The sequence below is a fragment of the Andrographis paniculata genome, unplaced genomic scaffold (genome assembly GCF_009805555.1).
Source record: "Andrographis paniculata isolate CXL003 unplaced genomic scaffold, ASM980555v1 Contig69END, whole genome shotgun sequence".
NCBI lineage: Eukaryota > Viridiplantae > Streptophyta > Magnoliopsida > Lamiales > Acanthaceae > Andrographis > Andrographis paniculata.
In genome coordinates this window covers 2865729-2891533 of record NW_026137605.1, presented here as the reverse complement: position 1 = coordinate 2891533, position 25805 = coordinate 2865729, and the positions used below count along the sequence as shown (strand labels likewise).

The window sequence follows — 25805 nt, the reverse complement described above, 5'->3', positions numbered from 1 at the left end:
ACTTTATTGGATCTCGTGGAACTTCCCTTGTTTGTAAGTCAACAGAAATGCACAATGCCGAAACGAAGGAGCATGATAGGTTCAAATATCTCCAGGTGTTTCCGGCTTTCCTAAAAGAAAAACATAAGGCTCGTGTGTGATTTTATAGAAGTAGGTTGATTATTCTGTTAACTCTATCAAATGGCATTGTCCAAAAACATATAAAAATCTAAATATAATTATCCAATTGCATAGTATTTGTTCATTTTTCAAAGTTAAACATACATATTTCTAATGAATTACAAAAATTCTCACAAAATACATATCAAATTAATTTACAATATAACACACTTGCGCGGCGAAGCACGCTTGTCGGGTTCTAGTATATATATATATATATATAGGTTTTATACTAAACTGTTTTATTATATGCAACACCGGTGCAGCATGGCGCACCGGATTCGTGTATATATATATATATATGTATATATATGTATGTGATTGTATTTAAAGAGAGAGATATAGAGCAAAGCCGAGAGAGAGAGATGGCGTGCTATTGAAATTAGGTCATTATCTATATACTATCAAATAAATTTTCTTAAATTTTTTTTTTAATAAAATAATTATATTAATTAACATAATTATTAGGTTACCATTAATATTATATAGATATTATTAATATAATTAATAAGTTACTATTAATATCATATAGGTATTATTGATATAATTAATAAAATTATAGCTAATTTATATATTTATTAATATTCAAATTTTATTACTATTATTATTATTATTTTCATCTATATATTATAGATAATTTAATATATTTATTATGTATCTATATCCATATATTATATATTTGAGTTCAGTAGGTCTCACGTGACCAAATATTTTTTATTTTATTTTTTGAAATTTTTAATTAAAAAAATTATATTAATTGATATAGTTAACAATTACTATTAATATTATATAGTTATAATTGATATAATTAATGAAATTATAATTAATAATATATATTAAAATTTAAATTTTAATATATTATTATTATATATAAAAAACATCAATGTAAGTTTGACACTTGATGTTTTTTTTCTTATTGTTTTCAAAATTTTGATAAAATTGTTTTATTTAATTATTCATAATTAATAGGCATAATTGTCTTATTTAATGAAATTATTGGATAATGAATATATTTAGGCATAAATTGAAGTTTGAATTATGATGACCTTTAATGCATTTTTTTTTTCTTTTGTATATTTAAAAGGTATCATTAATTGGTTGTTTGATAATACGAGGTTGAGAGTGAATTTGTTTTGTTAAAGAAAAATTATTTTATCTTAATATAAAAATATTTGTTGTTGTATATTTGCATTTTGTCTCTATGTTATATGTTTATAAAAATGTGGTTGCTTGTGTTTATATATTTGATTTTTTTTTCACTAGCTAAGATTGTATGTATTTATATACATCTTCTTCACAATTACCATTTATATTGAATCTATATAGATAAAGAAAAACATAATGGTTTTATTACGAGTATTTATTTATATATATATACATATATATATATTCTCTATTATTTATTTTAATTTTGGATAAGATTGTTTTTAAAATATTTTTATAGTATTTTATGATTTTATTAAATTAATTTTGAATTATAATTTTTTTTTTATCATCACTAAATACCATCATCTACTCTATCTTATTTATTTATTTATTTTATGTTCCCTTATTTATGTTTTAATTTTTTTCTTTTGGAATTTACTTTGATTCAGATGAATATTTATTATAATGTAATTATGAAATTTTTATGATTTTTATATTTAATTGTTAATATTTTATAATATTATTGTTTTTTTAATATGACAATATTTATTGTTCGATTATGAAGAAGAGATTCATATCAAATGTATCAATTAATGGAAAAAAAAAAGTTAATAACAAATATACTAATCTTTTTATATTTTAGAATTTTTCTATGTTTCTTTAGTTTGTTGTCGTGTGTATATATATTTTTTTTATTAGTTGCACTTTTATACTTTAAAATTCAATTTTATAGAAAATGTATACAATATTTTATTTTTGTTTTCGACTTTATTTATTTTTTTTTGTTGATTATAGTGTTAATTTTTTATGTAATCATTAAAAGAAATTTGTTTTATTTTTATAATTGTTTCTAAGCATGAATATTTTTAATTTTTCATATGTATACTTTTACACTTAGATTTGATGATCATTAATATTATTTATATTTTTTTTTAAGATATATATTATTTATAGACTACAGTTATTTTTAAAAGAACATGCTTTAAATCCTTTATAATTATAAATTACAATTTAATTTTGTCTATCATATTTTTTTTATAAATATTTTATAACAATCATATATGTACATATATATAATTTATTTATACATAAATATATGAGAATATTGTGAATTTCATGAATAAAATATTTTAATAAATTTTATTTATACTTTTTTTATATATATAATTGATTAGTATTTTTTTTTATTCATTTTTTTATTTATTTTAATTTTGTAGACATGATTTTTTAAATATATATATATAATTATAAAAGGATTGTATATTCATAATTTTTTAAAAAAAACATAATTAATATACATATTTAACTAATCATATATTTTTATATTGTCATATATTTATTTATTATTTTTCAATATATATTTTCATCTATTTAATATTATTGTTTTTATTATATATGTAGTGTTTATTTTCAATATTATATTTTATTTTATTTTAAAATATATAATATAAACCAATCACTAAATTAATTCAATTTTTATCATGACAAATGAAATTTAAATATTTTTATCATATGTACTATTATAGATAAAGATTTGATTAGATTTGATATATTTTACGAATATTAAAATAAATTTATTCTATTTCTATTGAAAAAAGAAATTCAATAGCATATTTTTTACATAAATATTATATATTATAATTTATATTGATATATAAAACAATTTTATCTACAATATTTATATTTCATATATAAATTTTTAAGTATGTTTGATGCAAATTATGTATTAATAGCACGTAAGTATATTCAAATTTTCATTGAATATGTTTGTAAATTTATATTATCAACACTTCTTTCATATGTAAGAATAAAAAAATCGTTATATGATAAATTTTATTAATTTACACAAACCGTGCAACGTACGGGTGAGCACACTAGTTACTTTTTAATTAATGAAGTACATCAACTTATTTATAGGCACACAAAACGTCACATTTAAGGAAAATATGCATCCACCATTTCATTTCATTGATGATACATAGTGTCTACATATAGTATACGTAGACACTATGTATACAACACTCTCTCTTGGATGCTTTATTCAAAGAATGTGTCTCGTTAAAATTTTACTAAAAAAAATCATGTACGAAAAAATTCTAGTGAAGAAAAAAGAGTACAACATTCTTGTATTAATGTTGATAACTAAAATTTGTTGAAACATAATTTGTACATTTTCACAGGGAATTTATATTCGGAAATAATGAATGAATGATTATAGAAAACGGTCAGATATAATAAAAAATTGTGGTTGTAAACCCTGAGTAGTTATCACAATTATTTATACTCTTATTCATGGTGAGTTTCCATATCGAACATAGGGATTTTAAGTCGTGAATTTCAAACAAGGTGTAGACCTTTGAGAAAGCGGTGAAAAATGTAGTAAAGGACCCGCTCTGCAGCGGATCCAGATTTCTAGTCTATAGAAAGCGGTAAATAAAATGGTAAAAGTGAGCGGAGGTGAGCGGGTGTAGTGTCAATGGTAACCGAGTGAACGGGACATGAGAGGATGCGATTATCGAGTGAACGGGACGTGAGGGGATGGCGATTATTGAGTGAACGAGACATGAGCGGATGACACAATATGTATATATATATGTAAGCGGTGGAGAGTGAGAGAGAGGTGTTGTGTCTGACTTGTGCGTTACTTAATGACTAGGTTTTCCTAGATGTAATGAGCGAGCGGTGTAAGTGTGTTAACGGAGGTATATGTATAATACGGAAGCGTTTGAAGGAGATAATGTAAATATATAAACTTAATTATAAATAATTCTTAACACTGGAATTTGACCTTAAGGGATTTACAACAAGACTTCAATGACACCCAGAATTAGAATATTATAAGAAAAGAACCCTACTGTCACTAGGTGTTTATGTGACCTAATAGACCACCGTCTATGCCCCGTGAATTACCCCAATTTCTGCCTCATTAGTGGCTTTACCCTTTTGTTACCTCTTTTTAATCAAAATTGAATTCAAAACAATAGTTAAGCAGGTCGACAAGGCTCCCGCATACTTAACTACATTGAACTACCTTGAAAACGCTTTTGGCAAAAGACAAGGCTTAGATAATCAATTTTTCTCATGCTCTAAACTAGTGAAATGAAATTTTTTAAATTCAAAGTTTATATAAGTGTGAAGAGAATGTGAAAGAAATATAGATGAAGAACTAAATGATATTGCATTATGTGCTAGTAAAGCTGGAAATGCTAGAACTACAAAGCTGTAATTGAAAGCAGTAAACTACTCTAAGTAAGCGATAAAGTCTTGGCCAAGGGAGAAAGGAAATCCCTACTCCATTGGCCATTCCTGTGGAGAACTCCCTTACAGGGTTGGAGCTCTCGAAGAACAGGAAGACAACTAGAATGCGCGGGAATTAAATCGCTAATATACTCCAATCAAAGTATATTTACATAGAGATATCTGGCCCTATTTATAGAATGGTTGTACCGTTGCAATTGGAACACTTAGTCAATATTTGCTGTCATTCTGCAGCGGTGGGCGTCTTGGCCGTCGCTTGCGAGCGGTGGAAGCTACCGCTTGTCTCTCTTGCCTTAGTCTTTTCAGTGCGATGTGGCGGCCGCTTGCGAGCGGAGGAGGCTATTGCTTGTGGAGTCTGCCTTAGCTTTTCTGGCACCAAAATACCACTTAAAAATGGGCAAAAATCATTAATAATCGCAACAACGAACTCTGGATCATTCCAAGCGATATAGATCAATAATGTATGCCATTAACAAGCTTTTATGATGGTTTTTATACAGAAATTCAAATAATACACATTTTTGTCAAGCTAAGAATATGCTCATATTTGAAGTCATAAAAATCCTCACATTAAACCTTTGTTCGTCCTCGAACAAACTAAATTATGAGATCACAGAGTTATTTTGTTCACTCCAATCAAGAATTGTTAACGATCAGTGCCATGATTGGGAGCAATGTGAACCTCAAATAGAAACAATTGAGCCTTAAGCATTCAAACTTGCCATTTGATTTAACGTAAATGGAGTATCCCGGTATCGTCTACTTTGTTTGCTTAGCAGGGATTATTTTTTATTAAGGGAACCTTCAGCCGAAGGGTGCAGAGAATCATTTTTTTTAGATCGAGAGTTTCAAACAAACATTGTGCTTGCTCAAGATCTTATTTGATTCTTGCGCACCTAAGCCTTTTCAGCTCCTTTGTAATGATAGGTCCTCCCTGCTTCACTCGCATTGTGTCTTAAACCATATTTAAGGATTTCTCTTTTCAAGTCATTTCTTGTGAACAAAGTCGATAGATAGAAGTTCGCTTGCCCTACAGAGTATGGAAAAATTTGAAACGAAGGGGGCACTAATCTTCACAAGTCTCATTCGCTGTTACTTAGTCTAACACTAATGTTCGGGTTATTGAGAAGTTCGAAGGACAATTACTTGGTCTGGTGTTTGTAAGTTATCTAACTTTATTCTAAAACATATCACAGAGTTAACACAGTGGAATATCACAAGCATTTCAAATAAGAACACATATTTCAGATTATGTTAGGCATACAATAAAGAAAAATGTTACTTGTTACCAAAAATTGTTGTTTCGTTGATCATTGTTCTATGTACAGCCCTTGTCATTTCAGAGTTTATGTACATGGGGGGGGGGGGGGGGGGACCTTCCTTTATTTTCTTTTTTCACTTGAAGGTCCTCGCCCCTGAGGAAGATTCCGTGTTAGCTGCCGCACTAGATCTTCCATCCTTTGAAGACTTCGAGCTGTGTCAAGTTGTTGTTCCATGAGGATGGCGTTTTGTTGGGTGATGGCTGAGAGCGCCTTCAGAATCTCTGTTAGAGATGCACCCATGCTTGCAGCTTGAGTCTCCAGCGCCTCTACACGCGCTTCTAGTGCGGCGCTTGCTTTCCTGCCAGTGGCTAGTCCTTCAGCCAAGTTCCTTGCATAGGTGTCGATCAAGGTCTGGGTCATCAGGTATTGGCTGAGCGTGGCTGAGTTGAGTTCATCCAGTCTTCTTTCTAAGGTTTCAAGCGTCGCACGGGAAGCTGATGTGCCTGCTCCTGCGGCTGGTGGTGATTGTTTCTCCGACTCAGTTGAACTGATTTCCACTGGCTATTTTTTCTATGAGGAATCGGGTGCCGGCTCAGGGGTGACATCCCTAAGGAACACTAGTTGCCTCGCTGCCTTATAATCTAGTTGCTCTGCCTTCTTTCGTTTAAGTATCTCCTGAATCGTAGCTGGAGTTGGGTCAGCGGCTTCTAGTATTTGAGCAACTTGACCAGCACCTTCATCTTCCTCTTCTTCTGTCACTCGAGCTGCCGTGTCTGTTCCAAATGTTGCATCTCGGCAAGCAGCTGAGCTTGTTTTTTCCGAAATTTTCTTTCCTCTTCATCCTCCTCCTCATCAATGATTGTTTTCTCCGATTTGGCTGAGGCTGGAGTCAGAGCTTCTGCAGGTGTCCCAATTGTTACTGGTGTTCGTGGGGATACCTGCAGTTGGGGGAACCAACACGGGTGGTTTTGTTAATGCCTGCTTAATTTCTTCTAATGTCTCTTGCTACTCCGGACCCCAAGAAAAATCGGTTGCTTTATTCTTCAGCAACTTTGTGATGGGTTTTAACTTTTCTGCGGCATTTGATATGAACCTCCTCAAGTAATTTACTTTACCCAATAAACTTTGTACCTCTTTGACCGACCGAAGGGGGTCGTATTGTCAAAACAGCTTTAGTTTTGTTTGCATCGACCTCTATCCCCTTTTCATGCACTAAAAAACCCAGAAAATTCCCTACCGAAAATCCAAAGGCGCATTTAGTTGGGTTCATTTTTAGGTTGTATTGCTTTATCCATAGGAAAGCATTTTTTAGGTCGACCAGATGTGTATCAAAGTCAGTAGACTTAATGATCACATCGTCAATGTACACCTCCATGGACTGCCCAATCAAATCATGAAAGAGACCACGATCTATAGGAACGAGGCTATCTACCGCTTTTAACCCTGTTTGCATAGGCTCGTGCACAGATTTACGTTCAATAATCCCAGGGGCTTTCACTTCGACACGTCTTCGCTCGTGATCGCTTAGAGCTCCTCTTCCATCAATAGGTACTCCCAAGGCGATTCATTGTCCGTTGATAAGTTGCTCCAGCATTCTTTAATCCGAATGGAATAACCGTCCATTCGTAGATCCCCAAGGCTCCCGGGCACCTGAACACGGTTTTTGGTATATCTTCTTATTCCAGTGAAATCTGATTATATCCCGCATAACCGTTCATTAGGCTTAAAATTCGATGTCCTGCTGCCGAATCAATCAACATATCAACTATGGGCATTACATACTCATCTTTAGGAGTAGCTAGATTAAGATCTCTGAAGTCAATGCAGATCCGAATCTTTCCATTCTTTTTGGTTATCGAGACAACAGTTGGCTAACCATTCTACATACCGATAGGGTCGAATAAACCCTACTTTCAACAATTTCTCAATTTCTTCTTTGATCTGTGGAAGCAATTCTGGACTAATCCTTCTTGGTGGTTGCTTATACGGCTTAAACTTCTTCTTAATAGGTAACATGTGTTCTATTAAATCCCGTGCCAATCCAGGCATTTCGGAATAATTCCATGCCAAACACTCCATATGGTCTCGAATGACCGTTACCATTTGCTCATGCTGGTTTTTAATCAACAAACCACTAACTCTGACCATCTTGGGTATCTGTTCGGTTCCTACATTGTATTCAATGAGCGGATCCTGAGTTGACAAGGAAGGTTCTGTTTTCTCCAACAGGTCAGGCCAACGAAAGCCTTCCCCCTTTTCAACATTATTGTTGGAACCTTCCTCATTGTGTAATCTAACCATTAATTGGTTTAAATAAAACTGCTTAAACAACAAGTTGCATTCACCTATCTCTTCCATAATTAAACTTTAATAAATTTAACGTTTTTGGCTAACAACAGAGCCATAAGAAAGAAAAATGTTTCTAATGAAACACATAACCCTACGCAATGAGCTTACAACTATTCTAGGGAAACTCATCTGCCACAGCTGTTTGTGAGATCGGAGGTACATACTCAGAATAAAGTACGGACTCTTCCACAATTTCTGTAGAGCCGAACGGATTAGTACTGGCATCCATTCTGAATACTTGATCTCCTTCCCAAAAAATGATCTGTTGATGGAGAGAAGAAGACACGCATTTGGAAGCGTGAATCCAATCTCGTCCTAAAAGGACCGAGTTAGTGGTGTTGGCATCTACCACAAAGAACACCGTAGAAATCACCTTCGGTCCAACTTTAATAGGGGCTACCATCATCCCTTCTGGTTTCATTGGTTGCCCCGTGAAGCTTTTCATCTCGATATCTACTTGAGATAGATCATAAATTCCTTTTCCCAACTTCTTCAACGTCTTGAGAGGCATAACGTTGAAGACAGCTTCATTATCAATGAAAATCTTGTTAATCGGCTTACCACAGATGTGAGCGTTAACATATAATGGTTTCAAGTGTGGGATTACTCATTCTGGTATAGGTGGAAAACCATAGGTGGGGGACTGTTGTGTGTATGTCCGGAATTAGCAGCCATTGCTGCCCATTCTGGTTCCTCTTCCTTCAGCCTTGCCCAGATAGGCTCATCTTCTTCCTCGAACCACCGCATACTAGTCATCCTGATTTCGAACCCGGTCTTGTCGGTCTTCACTATCTCGCTACGCAAAGCCTTCGTCTCGTCTGGAGCAAATGACCCAAAGACTATCTCAGGCACGTTTTTTTCGGTTGTTTCTATCTCGGGATCAATGTTGATCCGTCTGCAGAATTGACATCGGAAAAACCTGGCCTTCTTGATAGGTCTTTCGATTTCCCAGCGCCTCTGGAGTTGGTCGCTTGAGTTTTTCCTTTTGGGTGACGCCTCCTTATTCTCCTTCCCTTTCTCTGCTCGCCTCTCGTGCCGAGATGCATACCTGCATTTAGCATTATGGATTTGCGTACGATTCATACCTGGAAATCGAGGATCTATATCTACGGGTAACGGCCTTCTGTTCCGACTCCATTTGTCATGGACTGATTGTGGCTGCGCGTCGAACGATCTCGCACCACCACTTTGTCCTTCAATTCCACTTCGAATAAACCATCCATTTTGTCCCATTTCTCTGCCACCTTGGTTTCGCAGATCTTGAACTTGTCCTCCTGATCAAGCTCTCTCTCCTTTGGCTTACGCTCCTTCCGTTTGGCGTTCTTTCATCATCTCTTTGTGTGTCTTGTGAAAAACGCACAAAGATTACTGCAGTAGTTACTTTCGGGAAGGGCTGTTTCTCTACTCCCATCATCACATATTTGAATATTCCAGCTTTGATCGCCCTCTGAATTTCCTTTCGGAAGTGCGTACACTGGTTAGTGTAATGCGTAAAGGAGTTATGCCACTTGCAGTACGGCCTTCCCTTTATTTCTTCCTTTGTCGCCAACCGTTGCCCCTTAGGAATGCGAATTTGACCATCTGCTAACAGAATATCAAAGAACTCGTCTGCTTTGGATGCGTCAAACGTTGGTTGCTCCCGCTCTTCCGCCCCTGGGAGGGGTTTCAGTTTGGAACATACATACGGCTTGCCATTCACAATCTCTGCCGCGATTTCTTCAACACATTTCCCTTGTTCATCATTAGGAGTATACATCTCTGTATCAACACTGGCCATCTGCTGGACCTTGTTCCACCGGAAGTCATGGTCCTTCTCTCTAAAGAGGGACTTTACTAAACTTGCCAAATCTCTGACATTGTGGGTTGTCAAAGCTTCTCGCAGTCGCGTATGCATATTCCTCACCATCAAATTGGTCATTTCACTTTTCTCAATGATTGTTGGGCAACGCCCTTTCATCAATCGTATCCGCTATATGAACTGATAGGCGGTCTCCTCCGGCATCTGTTTAATTTCCAGAAGGTTGGTAAGCGAGACAGTCGGAAGAGGATTAAAAAACCTCGCATGAAACGCCGCTTCCAAACCTTCCCAAGTCTGCAACTGTCCTGGCGGAAGATTGGCAAACTAGGAAAAAGCCCTTCTTGTGAGAGACAATCCGAACAATTGTAACTTGTGAAATGGGTTATTGCCCACTTCCCCTAGTTGAGCTTTGAAACGTCGCACATGCTCAATAGTCGATGCTTCATCCTCCCCTGAGAATGAGTGGAAATCAGGAGGCCTATAATTCCTCGGGAGGGGATGTTCATTGATGATTCTTTCTGGAAACGGCCTTTGATACGCCGGTCTGTTCACAGTTTGAGGATGCATTCCGAAATGCACTCGCAGAACTTGAGCAATGTCCTCCGGATCTACTCTGGGTGGGATAGGGTCAAAGACGGGAATGGGATCGTGAGCCTGTCCCTCATTCTCTCTTCTCTAGGGAAGGTTGGCTCGGCTCTGACACCCAGTGGAACATTATTTAGGTATGTTAAAGGAGTCTTTCCTCTATCAACCCTAGTAGCGGCACTTGGAAGGGTGTTGTCTACATAAGAAGGCCCCGCAAAATCTGCTTGTAACATGGATGGTGAAATCCCTGAGGGTGACTGAGTGGGTTGAAGAGTAACCCTTGATAAAGCCTGATCCAGCATGTTCTGCATGAGATTTTGTTGCTCACGCAACATATTCTGCATAGCCAAAGTTTGCTGATTGTTCAAATGTTGAACATAAAACACCCAATCAACAGGTGTTTGTGGTGGTTCCCCTACATTTGGCATGACGGGTGGTGAGATTGTTTCTCCCACTGGTATTGAAGATACTTGGGGCTGTGAGCCAGCCATATGGATCCTTCCGATAACTCGGCCGGACCTCAGTCGTATAAAATTTTCTCTTGACGTAGGATCAGCAATCTTGCCTTTCTCCTACTGTGGTCGCCAAATTGTTGATGTAATTTTTCAACAATAAAAAGTAAAATTCGAAAATATAAATTATCTTCGAATTTGATTGAATAAATGCCTGAGATTAAGAATCCCTAAACACTGTACGATACAAAAGAAAAAAGAAAAAGGAAAATACTACAGACTGTAAAAGTAAAAGGATGATCCCCAAAAGAAATTCACTGAATTTGATGTCGATTGAAGATACATTTGAGGTCGTGAAAAGACCTATTTAAAAAACTCATGTCAACCGCTCTAATGTCGTTATCAGGTCGTGCTTTCATATCCGATCGCCAGTTGTAACTTCTTCCAACCGCCTCAAAATTGCTTTTCACCCGACCTGCACGTCCACTGCTTCATCTTCCTTTGCCAGTCTTCCATTTGCCCGACCTCTGCGTCGGCCGCCTTTTTTTTGCCTGACTTCTATTTGTCTGACCTCCATGCCAACCGACCTAAATGTCTACTGTCTCTTTTTCCTTCGTCCGACTTCTCCTTATTCGACCTATGTATCCCCCGATCACCCATTCACAGGTTCTCCCAAAAAGCCCATTTTTTTAATAACGCCTTAACCATTGAGCCTATACCCAAATTCATAATTTAATCAATAAGTCCATTCTAAAAAAAGCATACTATTGATTTTCCTTACTCAACAAAATTATTTATAAAATTTGTATAGTGCACGGATCAACGTACTAGTTGAAAATAAACCAAACAAATTTTTATCATGTTTCAATGTTATTAAAAATATATATTCTCTCTCCCTCTTGTCCATATCGCATTAATATATATATATATATTCTTTTAATAACTATGAATTTTTTTTAATAAATATTTTTACGTTATCATTGCATTATTATTTTTAAAATAACGATAAAGTAATTTTTACATTTATCTATTACAATTAATATATTATTATTTTTTAAATTTTGTATAAAAAATAAATATACATCTTAACCTAAGACGGAGAAAATATTATAAAATAATTGCTTATAAGTCACATATAATTTAAAAAATCGACAACATATTCTCCGGTGATATAAAAATTTACATAGGACTTTTTTTTATTTTAAAATATATTTCACAAAGCCACTAATTTTGAAAAATATTGCACATAATTTTATTTTTTATTTTTTTAAATATTGCTTGAAAAAAAAGAGAGAAATACTCAAAAATTTTAAAATACAAGAAATTATAAATAATTTTGCCTTATAAAATTAAGGGTGGGCAAAAAAACCAAACCGAACCGTCGAACCGTTGAACCGAATTGAATCGAACCGAATTTTCGGTTAACCGAGCAAATTCGATTCGAATACAAATACTGCATATTTGATATTTGCTCGGTTCGGTTCGGTTTCGATTTTTGATATTTTTTTCGGTTCGGTTAACCGAACCAAATATATTTATGTTATTATATTTTAAGTTTTATATTAATAATTATATTCGATTCGATTCGGTTCGGTTTCGGTTTCGGTTCAAATATTTGAAATATTTGCAAATATTTTGATTTAATTAGAATTTTGATTATTTTTTAATATATTATTTTTTAATTTCGGTTCGGTTCGAATTATTTGCAAATATTGCAAATATTTTCGGTTAACCGAAAATTCGATTAACCGAAATTTTCGGTTTGAATACAATTCACGATTTCGGGTATTTGTTCGATTCGATCCGGATATCAAATACCTACATATTTGCAAATATCGGAACCGTGTTCACCCCAAAATGTTATTACCTATATTTTATTTTATTTTTTTTTATATAATGTACCCTCTCTTAATACAATACAAATCACGTGACCAATCTGTTACTATTTAAATGTAGGATACGCGCTACCAGGGCGCGTGGGGCCTTTCCCCTTCTTTACTGCTGTGGTCGCCCTTCATTGAATTGAATTCATTAATGGCGCACAAAGAGAGAGAGAGGAGAGAGAGAAACCAGCACAACAAACCCTTTCGTTGATATTCTAATTTGATTCCAATCAGGGTTTCAAATTTAATCGAAAAATATCAGCGCCATACTTAATGTAATTTCCTTCTTAATTCGATTTCCTCTGAACGATGCCTCTATTAGAGCGTTTTTCGAATGTTTTCCTTTCCAGATGAGATGACTCTCCAAAACCCTTTTACCTTTCAGAAAACCCTTCTTCTGTCTTACCCATTTAAGTCTCTTCTCTGAAGTTTCGGCGCCCCCTCTGCTTGATTTTTTCCTTCTCTCAGAATATGTATTTTCTTATTATTCTTCGTTAATTTTTCCCGAAATAGTGTCTGGGGCGAAAAGGCCGAACTGAACGGACTTTCTACAATTGTGTTGCAGAATATTGACGCGAATTTTTAGGCGCCCGTAGTTTCGTCTTCTTGTTTCGGTACTCAATTTTGCCTGTTTATGTTTATGATGTTGTTCTTTACTTTTCGGTTTTGATTTCGAATTTTCATTTCCTGAATTTGAAATTTTGATGGTTTTTGTTTCTAGGGATTTTGGGAAATTGTGGCGATGGAGGGGAGGAGAAATCATAGGGGGGAAAATCGTAGGAGATCAGTGCCGAGTAGAAAGCCACCCCGCGGTGAGTTTTTTTTTTTTTTTTTTCTTCTTTTCTTGGATTTTGATTTAAGCTGGTTTTTGAATTTGTATCGAGATGATTCTTGTCGGTTTCTTGTGAAGATGTTTAATCTTCAATCTTGTGGCTTAAACAGAATGTGATTTCACTCATACGTCTGTTTGATTATCCTACCATTTGATGTGCCTGTAGAGGTTTAATGTTGGCAAATTGTTTGTTATAACCTAGAAACCTAAATTGGATTGTTTATGGGAAAATGTATGTTTGCATAATGCACACTATGGCTTTTCATTTGCTTTTTCATGTTTCGATTTCATACACTTGCTGGGTGTTTTTAGTTCTTGCCTTCTGCTTGGAAGCGTGTTTTGTATTTTGTCTTTGGTAATTTACTTGCAACAATGGCGATGAACAGACTTCGATTAGGCTGTGCTAAGAATCCCCTGACCCTTTGGTTCATTATAATTACCAGAGTTCTTGTAATGATTCTTGTTTCTGTTATGAGGTGTTTTTATTCGTTCGTGCATTGTGAAGAACATGTGGAGTTTTTAGCAAGACGTTGCTCGTCTTGTCTTTATATGTGTCGTGGTTTTGTAGTTACTGACAAATTTAGAGTTATTAGCAAGACATTGCCCGACTTGGAACTTGTATTCATTTTTGTATTTGTAATGAGTTTACAGGCGGTGGGAAGCCAACGGGGCGAGCATGGGAGAAAGACTTTTGCAAAGTAGTCGGGTCGCTCGACTGGGAAACCTTTCTGCATATGAAGAAGTTCACACACCTCTACAGCGATGTACTGAATTGGGACGACTCTGCAGGCGAAGAAGCATTCTACAACGCCAAGAATAGATATTGGGCCCAAATAAATGGGCGCCCGTGCGACGCCCCCTTACCTGATCCCGATCTTTACATCGACAAAATCAGTTGGGATTCAGAAACAGATTCTGAATTGGCAGCAGACATCGAATCGAAATTATCCATCTCCAACACAGGGGAGGCTGGCGGTCACGACCCTGTTGTAATTTTCGGCGACACTCTCTTGCCGTACACGCCGGTGGGATGGGGCGACGCAGCAGAAGACAAGAACTTGGACGTCCCGTTTAATCATTCGACTCCTCCCAATTACCTTTTCGGGAACCAAATGTTGCAGCCAACAGGATGGGGTGATTGTGAAGAGAATGTACAAGTTCCCGGGAATTATCCGTCAACTGATTACGGCAATCCGTGGGAGCAAAATTGGGGCAATCCGTTGAATAATGGGTCGGGAGCAACGTGGATGGGTTACCCGGAAAATGTATGGCAATTTAGCGGACCGACGGGATACATGTCGTGGGGCGGGAATTGGAGAGAGCATGGGTGGGGCTGGGCCTACGGGAACGACGAATGCAACTATGGAGATGGATCGGGCATCAATGCAGTGCCGGGTGTGAATTTATCGAGCGGCGGGAATGAGCAGGGGTTCTGGAAGGAGAGCAATGTTGCGATTGGCGGGGGAACCCCGTCTAGCCATGGCGGTCGGAGGGGTCATGGAAGGGGTAGAAATCGAAATAATGGCAGCAGGAACGGCAACAGGGGAGGACATCGAGAGCAGCAGCCTGGATCCGAGAAAAGATTGGCGCCGAAGACGACCGATTGTGTTGGGCAGGGCGCGGCGGCTATCACGGTGGGGCAGATGTGGAATCAGTAGGAGCCTGCCTCGCCGGCTTTGTGTGAAGCAAGCAGTGTGCTGTTTGGATGAGTATATATATGTATATATATGATACATGTCTTCTTAACAAGTCAGTCTTACTTTACAGTTAGTTGAGTTGGATCCAAAATTTTGACGATGTTGGGGAGATTTTGGCCTAAAGAGAAGAGTGAGTGAGTAATGATGAAACCCCCATTCGAGATTGTTAAGAGGTTCCTAATGGTAATGGGTGTATATATAATATTGATAGTTAATACTTTGCCATCGTCGTCTTGTGTCTCTCATTAATTGTGGATAATTTTGTTTTTAGTGTCCTATCTAATTTAAATGAATTTACTTGAAAATAGTTTCCTAAGTAAATTTTACTAAAATGATCTTTCGATGCCGAATTTGTTAGCTTGGCTCGTTGTTGCTGATGTAGCTAAGATGTCATAGTCACCTAGATATTATAGCTGAGTTCGTCACAATGACTATTTTAAAAAAAAAAAAAAAACGCTCCGTCCCAATACTATATTCACGTTGTCGTTTCTGTCTGTCCCACATACTATGTCATTTTCTTTTTTTTTTTAAATGATTACACACTTTAATCTCATTTTTAAATTTTATTTTTTTTAATTTTAATTAAATTAATTAGTTATCTTAATCTTAATTTATAATTATCTATATTATAGAATAATTATTTTCACTAATATATTATTAATTATCTACTGATTACATTCCTCTTAAAATACTGTCTATACAGTATAGCAAACACGATGTCTGGAACGGATGGAGTATAAAAGAGATGAGAGTCACCAAAAGTAACAATTTACCTTAATATTGTTGATTTGTTTACTATGTTGTTTTGGGACAGCAAACCAACAAAATAGTGAGGGAGCCGAAACCTCTGCGGGTTGGATTGGGTCTTGGATTTGATGCTGTTTTCTTTGAATTTTATCTGTTTGTTTCGTTTATATTTTAGATTATATAATAGCTATTCAATTCTCACCGTTTTCAATAAATGTAAGATATAATTCAATCAATAAATACATTCTCTTATTGTTTTAATCTATTTTTAATGTTAGATCATCTCTAATTCGTAACTCTATTTTTTGCAGATCTATAGTATATTTCTTCACATTTGCAGGGTTTATTACAGTAAACCATCTTTAATCATACCTTCTATTTTTCAGGACTTTTCTCCAACTATACCCTCCATTTTCGCAGAGTTAAAAAATATTCTCTTTATATTTTATTTTATTATAATTATTTTATCATAATCAATTAATTATAAATGTTAATAAATATTAAATAAATAAATAATTTACTATAAATATTAATTATAAAGTTATAATAAAAAATAATAAAGTTAAAAGTAACAAAAATAAAATAAAATAAAATAAAATATATCAAATATAAGCTTAAAATAAAATAAAAAAAGAATAAAATAAATAAAATATAAAAATATAAACAAAATATAAAAATTAATGCAATTTTTCATTTTGTCGTTGATGTTTAAAAAATTTAAATATTAAAAATTAAATATATAAAAAATAAATAGATAACTACGTAAATAAATTGATAATATTTAAAAAAAATAGATAACTATATATAAATAAATAATTTTATAAATAAATAGATAATTGTATTAAAAAAAAAAAACACCGCTGGCTGTAGCAGGTGAATTTTACAAAACTACGTGATGGATTGGAGCAATTTTTTTCTCCATGCAAAAATAGAGGAAAACCTCCTCGTCTTAACTAATTAATCTTAACTAATTAAGAATTTCAAAAGTTATTGAAGTCCTAGAAATTTTTAAAATACTAAAAATTTATTATTACATATGATATTTTGAAAATATAAATATTCAATATAATGTTTTTAAATAAATATTTATTGATTATTAGTGTCAAATTTTTTAAGACTTATGAATTTTTAAATAAATATTTATTGATTATTAGTGTCAAATTTTTTAAGACTTATGATTGTTAATTTATTTGTTAATTTATTTGTTGTACTTGTATTATTAGCTAATTACAAGTGTATTGTATAACAATATTGGTGCGTTGAAATCAACTATTGTTTATACTGTATAATTATAATATATATTGTTAATTTATGTATTTTATTTGTATTATATGAATGCATACGTTGGGTGCTATCTATAGTAATATCGTTTGTTGTTTAACAACACACCATGTCATGCAGCAGTGTGCTATAATACTGAATTTTAAAGTTAATACCACTGTAGTCGCAACCTAAATTAATATATGATTAAATATTTTGTTAAAAAAAAAACGGAATCCAAATAACAGAAAAAGAGATTTTTGTGAAAAAAAAAAAAAAAAAAAACCTGAATTAATACTGCAAATGAGATATCATTATTTACATGATTATTAATGACAAAACTTGAGATGATTATACACACGCATACAAAAGTTTAGGGTCCAATCAAAATGGTTATAATCTATTCTATATAATATATATTTGAGGTCGGAGTGAATTCCACGGCATCAAAATTATGTTTTTTATTTTTTTATTTTTTAATAAAAATAATTATATTAATTAATATAATTAATAGATTACCAGTAATATTATACTCTCTCATTTCTATAACGAAATATTTATTTATTTTTGTTTTATTATCTTTGAATATTAATTATTATATCAAAATATATTACAAATTAAGGAAAAATTACAGAAATACTTCTAGTAGTATTTTATAATACTTATATAATAATATTTGTACAAAAAATTATACAAATATAATAATATTTTTAATATTAAATACAATGACGACAAATAAATATTTTGTTATAAGAAGAAAATATATAAGTATTACTGATATAATTAATGAAATTATAACTAATAAATGTATTTATTAAAATTTAAAATTTATCATTATTATCTACATTTTATATATATAATTTAATATATTCTTCGTGTAATTTATTATTGATATAATTAATAAAATTATAACTAATAAATATATTTATTAAAATTTAAAATTTATCATTATTATCTACATATTATATAAATAATTTAATATATTTATTGTGTAATTTATTATTTATCATAATTTGAGTTTCATGATTCCGCAATTTCAAAGCATTTTTTTTTTGGAATTTTTTAATAAAAATAAACGTATTATTAAAATAGTTAAAAACTTACTACAAAGTATATAGTTGTAATTGACATAATTAATAAAATTATTAATTAATAAATTTTTTATTAAAATTTAAAATTTATTATCTATATATATTAAAAGATCGATTTGGGTTTAGGGTTCATTCCATCATTTTTTTTTTTTTATTTTCTTTTAATATTTTGATTTTTTTAATAAAATAAATAGTTATTAAATGCTAGTAAGTATATTCTGAAATGGAAGAATGAATTAATCAAAAGATGGCAAAAGAAAATGCTGCAAGTACCTAAGAGCATCCTCCACCCACACATATCTCCAACTCACTATATTCAACACCCCCACACTAACCCTCTCCACCACCGCCTTCCCCTCTCCGCCGCCGTGCCGGAACCCCAGCCGCAGATCAGCCACCAGCCCACTCACTCCGCCACCGGAGCAGCACCCCGCCGCCGGCAGCTCCTTCGAGAACCACCCCTCCAATCCAAATACAAAGTTCCCTTTCCCCTCACACTCCATCATCCCAAACACTCCCTTATACCCCTCCACCACCACATTCCACGTGATCCTCAGCTTCTCCAGCGTCGCCGCCTCCACCTCCGCCTCCGTCTCCACCTCCATGTCGAACCGGAATATCTCGTTCCGGTCCACCTGCAGCTCCCGCCCAGGCTTCACCACGGTGGCGATTCGCTCGCGGCGGCTGTGGATGTCGACGGAGAAGAGGAGATCGCCGAGGGAGAGCCGGGGTTTCGGGGGGCTTCGGAGGCGCCGGTTGTCGGCGACGCGGCCGAGGGAGTAGAGTCTCCGGTAGGGGACGGATTCGCCGGCGCGGGCGCGGAGGGCGGAGAGGGAGGGGTAGGCGGCGGAGCAGAGGGGCTGCCAGAGGTGGTCGGAGGACATGGAAATGGACCATGATTTGGAGACGCAGCTAGCGGCGGCAAGGGACTCCGGGTCCAGGTGTTGGGCGACGAGGTCCAGGACCTGCCATGGGGGTGGTGAGGATTTGATTATGGGCATTTCTTCTACAGTCTAGTCTACAGTGTGCCTTTGCTTCTTCAGTTTATCCAATTCGATGGTCCCTCTCTTCTGTACGGTATCATATTTTGTTGTATATGTGGTTCACTTGCCACGTCTGGCCAAAGGGGGACACTTGCTGCTCTAGGAATCCGCCACGTGGCGGGTACTTTCCATATTTGGGAGAGCACAAATTCCCAATTCAAGATGAGATGATACAGGATAAAGGGCTGCGGTGCTGAGCCATCTTCTTCTACGGCACATCGTATGTCATTAATAAATAACACATAATATTGTTACTGCTCTCCAATTTTTGATATTTTTTCCTTTTTATTTTCTATAATAAAAAAATAACAACATTTTCAAAATGAAAACAACAATAAATAATAAGCACAATTTTAGGAAATGAAGGGAATATAAATATAATACAGAGAACTAAAAGTACATAACATATTTGTATGGTTGTATAAAACATATATCATGATTGTATAGAACACATTTTTTAAATCTAAATAGATGGCATAGCACATGCTCTGCACTTTTAATCTCTGCTATATGCAATTTTTATCAGTGTTATTTGAAGAAATCACATTTTAAATCTAAACACATAACACTTTATTTTTATTTTTATTTTTTTTCTGATCTGCACTTTTAATCAATAACCGAAGCTAAAATAAAGCATTGCATTACAAATATAAGGAAGGGAAGCCTTTTTCTGTGTTTTTAATCTCGTCTTGTGTAAGGAAGTAGGTCTAAGGTTAAGGTACAAGGTTAAATCTGAAACAGGGAGGCGTCGAGGCTAACTAGCAAGAGATCGCAAACCTTGCTCTGTACACGACGACATAAAACTAATCAAACACAACTCCATCATCAATCAATCATTCTTCATTTCTTCCTCAGCATCGCACTTTCAGTACCATTTCATGGCTGGTTTGGGTTCTTTGGCAGATTCCCTGAAAAAGCACAGTCACAACTTCAACTTCCTCTTCAAATTTTGCTTTCAAGAAATGTACAGAGTCACAATATATGCTTGATTGTTAAAACAAATTACATTTACAACAAACATGTATGAGCTTGTAAAAGAACAGTTACTACACAAATCCATCATATAATATTTTTCTAGATTAAAAATATACACCAACAATTTTCAGCATCAATGTAATTCAAAGCATTTTCACATACCAACATATAGTCAAAACAATGCCTGCATCATTACCAAGCAATGAAAGCAACGATGGATCTAATACCTCAATACCTCAACCAGTGAACAAATAAGAACAACTATTTCAATGGCTTAAGAGAGTTATGCAGAGTATTTATATACCGTTGGCAAAGATTCCAATTGGACGCTTGTTCCCATGAGAGTCACGGCTCTCGGAAGAGCTGAGAAATTCCTCATACTGTGCTTCCATATTCAAGATATCCTCATCTACACCGACGTCAATCGTGTCCGGTAACATTCTTACGATGTCGTCCCCACCAAAATTGTCTTCTTCTTGTTGCTGGCTCAGCCAGTAGTCCCGGAACCAGGTGGAAGTGGTGACTAGGTTCCACCACTCGGGAGAGAAGTCCTCCACTTGCCGCATCGCTGCTGGAATGAACAACGGCGCATTTGGATTCAGCGTGGACCGTCCTCCGGATACAAGAGCCATTTATCACTTTCGATTCGGGTTAAAACAACCTGGAGAAAGATGAGTACCAGTAGAATTAAACCTCTCTTCAGTGATTACACTAAAGCACGTAAGAAGAAAAAACATTCAAACAAACAGGGGAACAATCCTCTCAGCGGATTTTGCTATCCTTTTTTCTACTGATCGAGCAATTGTGATTCTTAGTTTCTATCCAGCAATTTAAAAATTCAACTAAACCAAAAGCTCAATTTCATCATATTGTTAACCTTCCCCCTTTCCCTCCGCAGTCTTCCTTCGTTTCCCAAAACTGGATCTAAGTCCGACAAATTATCTTACAAGTGAATTATGCATCCATATAACAAAGAGCAGCTGCAAATGAACTGATTTACACACAGGATTTGCAGTATTTCCACATTGCATATAATCTTGAGACGATCAGATCTACTATTCATAAACTCATTACAAAAACCAAATTCACAATTCAGCAAAATCCACGAGCTGATAAATCAAATTAATCTATTAACATAAGGAAAACAAAGCTCTCGATGGATCAAACAAAACTTTGAGTCCACGAACGGTACCTTCTACGCAAAATATCTTCTTCCCCGGCGACCTATTTCAGGCTCACACGTAATCAGCAATGACTCGTTACGAACAAACGTGACCGCGTATTTATAGATCCGTAAAAACCGAGCATCCTGGTTCGGAACGAACCTAAGGCTCGGTGAGACACCGAACCTGCCCACCACTTAACTAAAGCTTAGGTCTATATAGCACACCGAAAGCGAACGGCTGATGCATAGTTTGTACGCAGTGCATAAAATGTTGTGCCCGTAGTATAGATTGCGTAGACTGCGTGGCTAGTGGCTACCGGTTCAGCCGGTGACCAAAGCGCGTATAATGAAACAAAACTGCGGGGCCCACTATGACCTGTTTAGTTGTTACATTCTATTAACAGAGGGAGGCATCCTACGGCGGAGAAAGGTGGTAGTTTTGATCCAACGGTGAGAGTGGCAGCAGAAATGAATTGTGGTGGTGGGACCCGATAATGATATGAAATTCTGTGGGGTGGGTATACCGTACACTTACGACGCTAATTATCATTACATAAATGGATTATGTCGCCTAAGTGCTGTTAGAAATTATTAAGCTGTCATAATTTTGCCAACACAAAAAATAAAAATAAACACGTTTTTTTTTTTTTTTTTCCCCACTATTCTCTCTCTCTGTATATTTTATCTTATTCAAAAAATAATACCCCTAAAGCATAATTTAGATTAACTTTTTTTAAGAACACAGTTCGATATTATGTACTTAATATATTTTCTCTCCCAATTAAAATGGTTATTTTTATTTGTAATATATTTTTTATTATAATAAAAGTAATTATATGATAGTATAATTTTTTTTTTAATTTTTACGTAAATTAGCTAATAATCCGTGCTATTTATGGGTATTTTATATACTAAATTATTTATAAGGTAAAAAATATCGAAAATATGGTATATCGATATACTGTAAATTTTGGTACAGTACTATAGAGTACTGTTGATTTTTGTGTGATAACTGTATAAAATTTTGCGTACCGTAAATTATACGATATAGGGGTTCACTATATATTTACGATATTGATATATAAAAATATTTGGTATATATAGATATTATAATATATACCAAAATACAAAATATAACAAATTACCAATACATCAAAATTAAACAAAAATTATTATATTTATATTTAAAATTTTAATTACCATAATTTTCAACATTTTTAGTTATTTTTGTTTTCTAGCATAATGTTCATGCTATGCACAAAAAAAAATTAAAAATTATTTTAATACTATTTCCGTCTATTTACAAAGTTGACATTTATTTTTTTTTGTGTTAATATTTGAATATTAATTATTATATCAAAATGTATTACATTAAGAGAAAATGACAAAAATATGTTTATTAGTGTCTTATAATACAACTATAATGACATTTGAACAAAAAATTATAAAAATATAAAGATATTTTTAATATTAAGTATAATAATATAAAAAGTAAATATAAACTTATTAAGTGGACGAAGAAAATATTAGTTATCATATTAATTTATATTTTAATATGTAGATTCCTTATAAATAAAAAATTATTAATAAAAGTATAAAATATTAAATACGCAATAAATAAAATTAGATACAAACTATTCTTATAATGACTCTTGAACTTTTAAAAATAAAAATAATAAAATAAAATAAATTTTTTACAGGAGTGAGTATATTAAAATTTACCATAATTTTTATAAGAATTCTCCAAATATTTCTTCAAATGCAAATATTCAAAATTTGAAATAATCTACAAAATTGAAAAAAAAAAACAACAATTATTATAATATAATAATTGAAATCAAATCAATTAGAAAAAAGAAGCATAAAAAGAACACATAATATACTCAACGGTACATATAAAATATGAATAAAAGTACTAAAATAAAAAAATAATTTTTATATATTAAAAATTATTATAATTTTTTGTATGAATTTTTAAATATTTTTTTAAATTAAAAAGATTCAAAATTTGAATATAACTATAAAATTAAAAAATAAATTATAATACAATACTTGAAACAAAAATAATGAAAAATAACATATATATTATAAAAAATAAAAAAGAATTTATTAGTAGAAATAAAAAGACATGATAGATAAAAAGAATAAATACAAGAAAAATAAAAGTATAAAATTTAAAATATATATGTAATATAATTTACTCTAATTTCTATTTGAAATTTTCAAATATTTTTTAAGATCAAAATATTCAAAATTTATACATAAGTTACATAATTAAAAATGTAATTAGAATATAATATTCAAAATCAAATAAATAAAAAATACATAGATAATAAAAATGAAAAAAATTCATTAATAAAAAATAATTTAATATTACTATTCTATATTTCCTTAGTCACAAATGATCTTTTTTTTTTTCAATAGAAGATTACCTATTTCTATGTTTAGTAAATTTATTCATACTGTTAAACATACTTAACAAATATAAATTAATTAAATTAAATTTCTAACATATTGCGCATAGGCCTAGTTCAAAATTTATTTATTTCTATATCTTTTCTTAATAAGTATATATATTTTATTTATATTTAAATTAATTTTTATAAATTAATTTTAAATTAATTATAAATGAATATATATTTATTTATTTGTATTATATAAAATTTTATTACCTACAAAATGATATTCATATTGCATATACTTTATTGAGATATAATCTTAATAATATTTAAAATACTAACAACACTATTCATATAAAGAAATACTCCCTCCATCCATTAAAATTAGCCCATTTGGGCTCGGCACGAGAATTAAGAAAAATAAATATTTTATTGAAAAAGTGATAAGTAGTTGAGGGTAGTTTTGAAAATTTAGTTAAAAAATAAAATAAACGAAGAAAGAGAATATAATAAAGTTAGTGGTATTTGTTGTAAATAAGTGTTGAATTGAGGGTAATAATTAAAAGTTGATTTGTTGACATTGTCAAAATTAATAATGAGATAAATTTAATTGACGGATTAAAAAGGAAAATAAGAATAAATTTGACGGACAGAGGGAGTAATAAAATAATGAGATAACTTATTGTTAATAACTTATTAATCTACATTATCTAAAATACCGCATCATTAATTAAAGAGTTCATCTTTGCTGGGACGAAGAAATTATAAAATTAATAAATAATATTAAGTATAATTAACTAAATAAATAAACAAAAAAAATCATACATAATCGATCTCCATTCTTTCTTTTCTTTTCTTTTTCTATATAGTTTTCTACTTCTTTTTTTATTCTACTTCCTTTGTCTCTTCTCATTGGTCTAATTTTTTTTTTCTGAATTTATTCATACATAATAAAATATATAAATTTTTAAATTTAAATATTTTTTGTTTACTAAATCTGAATATTTAAAATATTTCAATATTTTTTATATTAATATTTATAATTCTTTTTGTTGTGTGATTTTCTTCTTAAATTCTTTCAAATCAAAATATTTGAAATTTGAATATAATCTATAAATTTAAAAAATATACCATATTATAATACTCAAAATTATATTAATTGAAAAGCACATGAGAATAAGATAATGGATTGCTATAATAAAAAATACATAACAATAATTATAAAAGAAATACAAATAATTAATTTTTGTATAATCAAATTTAAAATTTTTAAAAATAAATAAAAAGCCATGTCCGTTGATGTGTCTTCTAGGTCCCTTTCCGCTTCTATGGCATCCTCGACCTTGGTATCCTTTGTGGATATCCCACATGAATTTTTATTAGAAGGATTCCACTATATATATTGATGAGAAAACACAGTTATCTTTTAAAAAATAATAAATTATATAAAAAAAATAAAGTATGAAAAAAATACAATTTTATGCTAAGTCCTCGTGAATTTGAGTTACAAATGATAAAAAAAAGATTAAGCCAAACCACACACTCCAAACCAAACAAAACAATCATAATGAATTTCCCAAATTATGGTCCCATTCACCATTAACCATATAATTAGAAATAGACCTATGACATAATTTACATTAACCATATAATTAGAAATAGACCAGGAAACAGGCAGGCTTTCTATGACATAATTTACAGGAT

At 32.7% G+C, this 25805-nt stretch overlaps 3 protein-coding genes across 3 annotated transcripts; 1 reads left to right on the top strand and 2 right to left on the bottom strand.

Moving 5' to 3' along the window:
- Nucleotides 1-13029: 13029 nt before the first annotated feature.
- LOC127264141 (uncharacterized) lies at nucleotides 13030-15644 on the top strand. Its single transcript, XM_051293561.1, has 4 exons — nucleotides 13030-13365; nucleotides 13458-13506; nucleotides 13614-13704; nucleotides 14376-15644. Exons 3-4 carry the CDS (start codon nucleotides 13635-13637, stop codon nucleotides 15380-15382), a joined length of 1077 nt encoding a protein of 358 aa, XP_051149518.1. The 5' UTR covers nucleotides 13030-13365; nucleotides 13458-13506; nucleotides 13614-13634; the 3' UTR covers nucleotides 15383-15644.
- A 2973-nt stretch (nucleotides 15645-18617) lies between these two features.
- Nucleotides 18618-20054, bottom strand: LOC127263712 (probable F-box protein At5g04010). Its single transcript, XM_051292883.1, has one exon. The coding sequence runs from the start codon at nucleotides 19518-19520 to the stop codon at nucleotides 18756-18758; it is 765 nt and encodes a 254-aa protein (XP_051148840.1). The 5' UTR covers nucleotides 19521-20054; the 3' UTR covers nucleotides 18618-18755.
- A 132-nt stretch (nucleotides 20055-20186) lies between these two features.
- Nucleotides 20187-21891, bottom strand: LOC127263713 (protein EARLY RESPONSIVE TO DEHYDRATION 15-like). The gene is made up of 3 exons (XM_051292884.1): nucleotides 21730-21891; nucleotides 20842-21198; nucleotides 20187-20470 (listed from the first exon to the last, which is right to left on the bottom strand). Exons 2-3 carry the CDS (start codon nucleotides 21167-21169, stop codon nucleotides 20439-20441), a joined length of 360 nt encoding a protein of 119 aa, XP_051148841.1. The 5' UTR covers nucleotides 21170-21198; nucleotides 21730-21891; the 3' UTR covers nucleotides 20187-20438.
- Between the last annotated feature and the right edge of the window lie 3914 nt (nucleotides 21892-25805).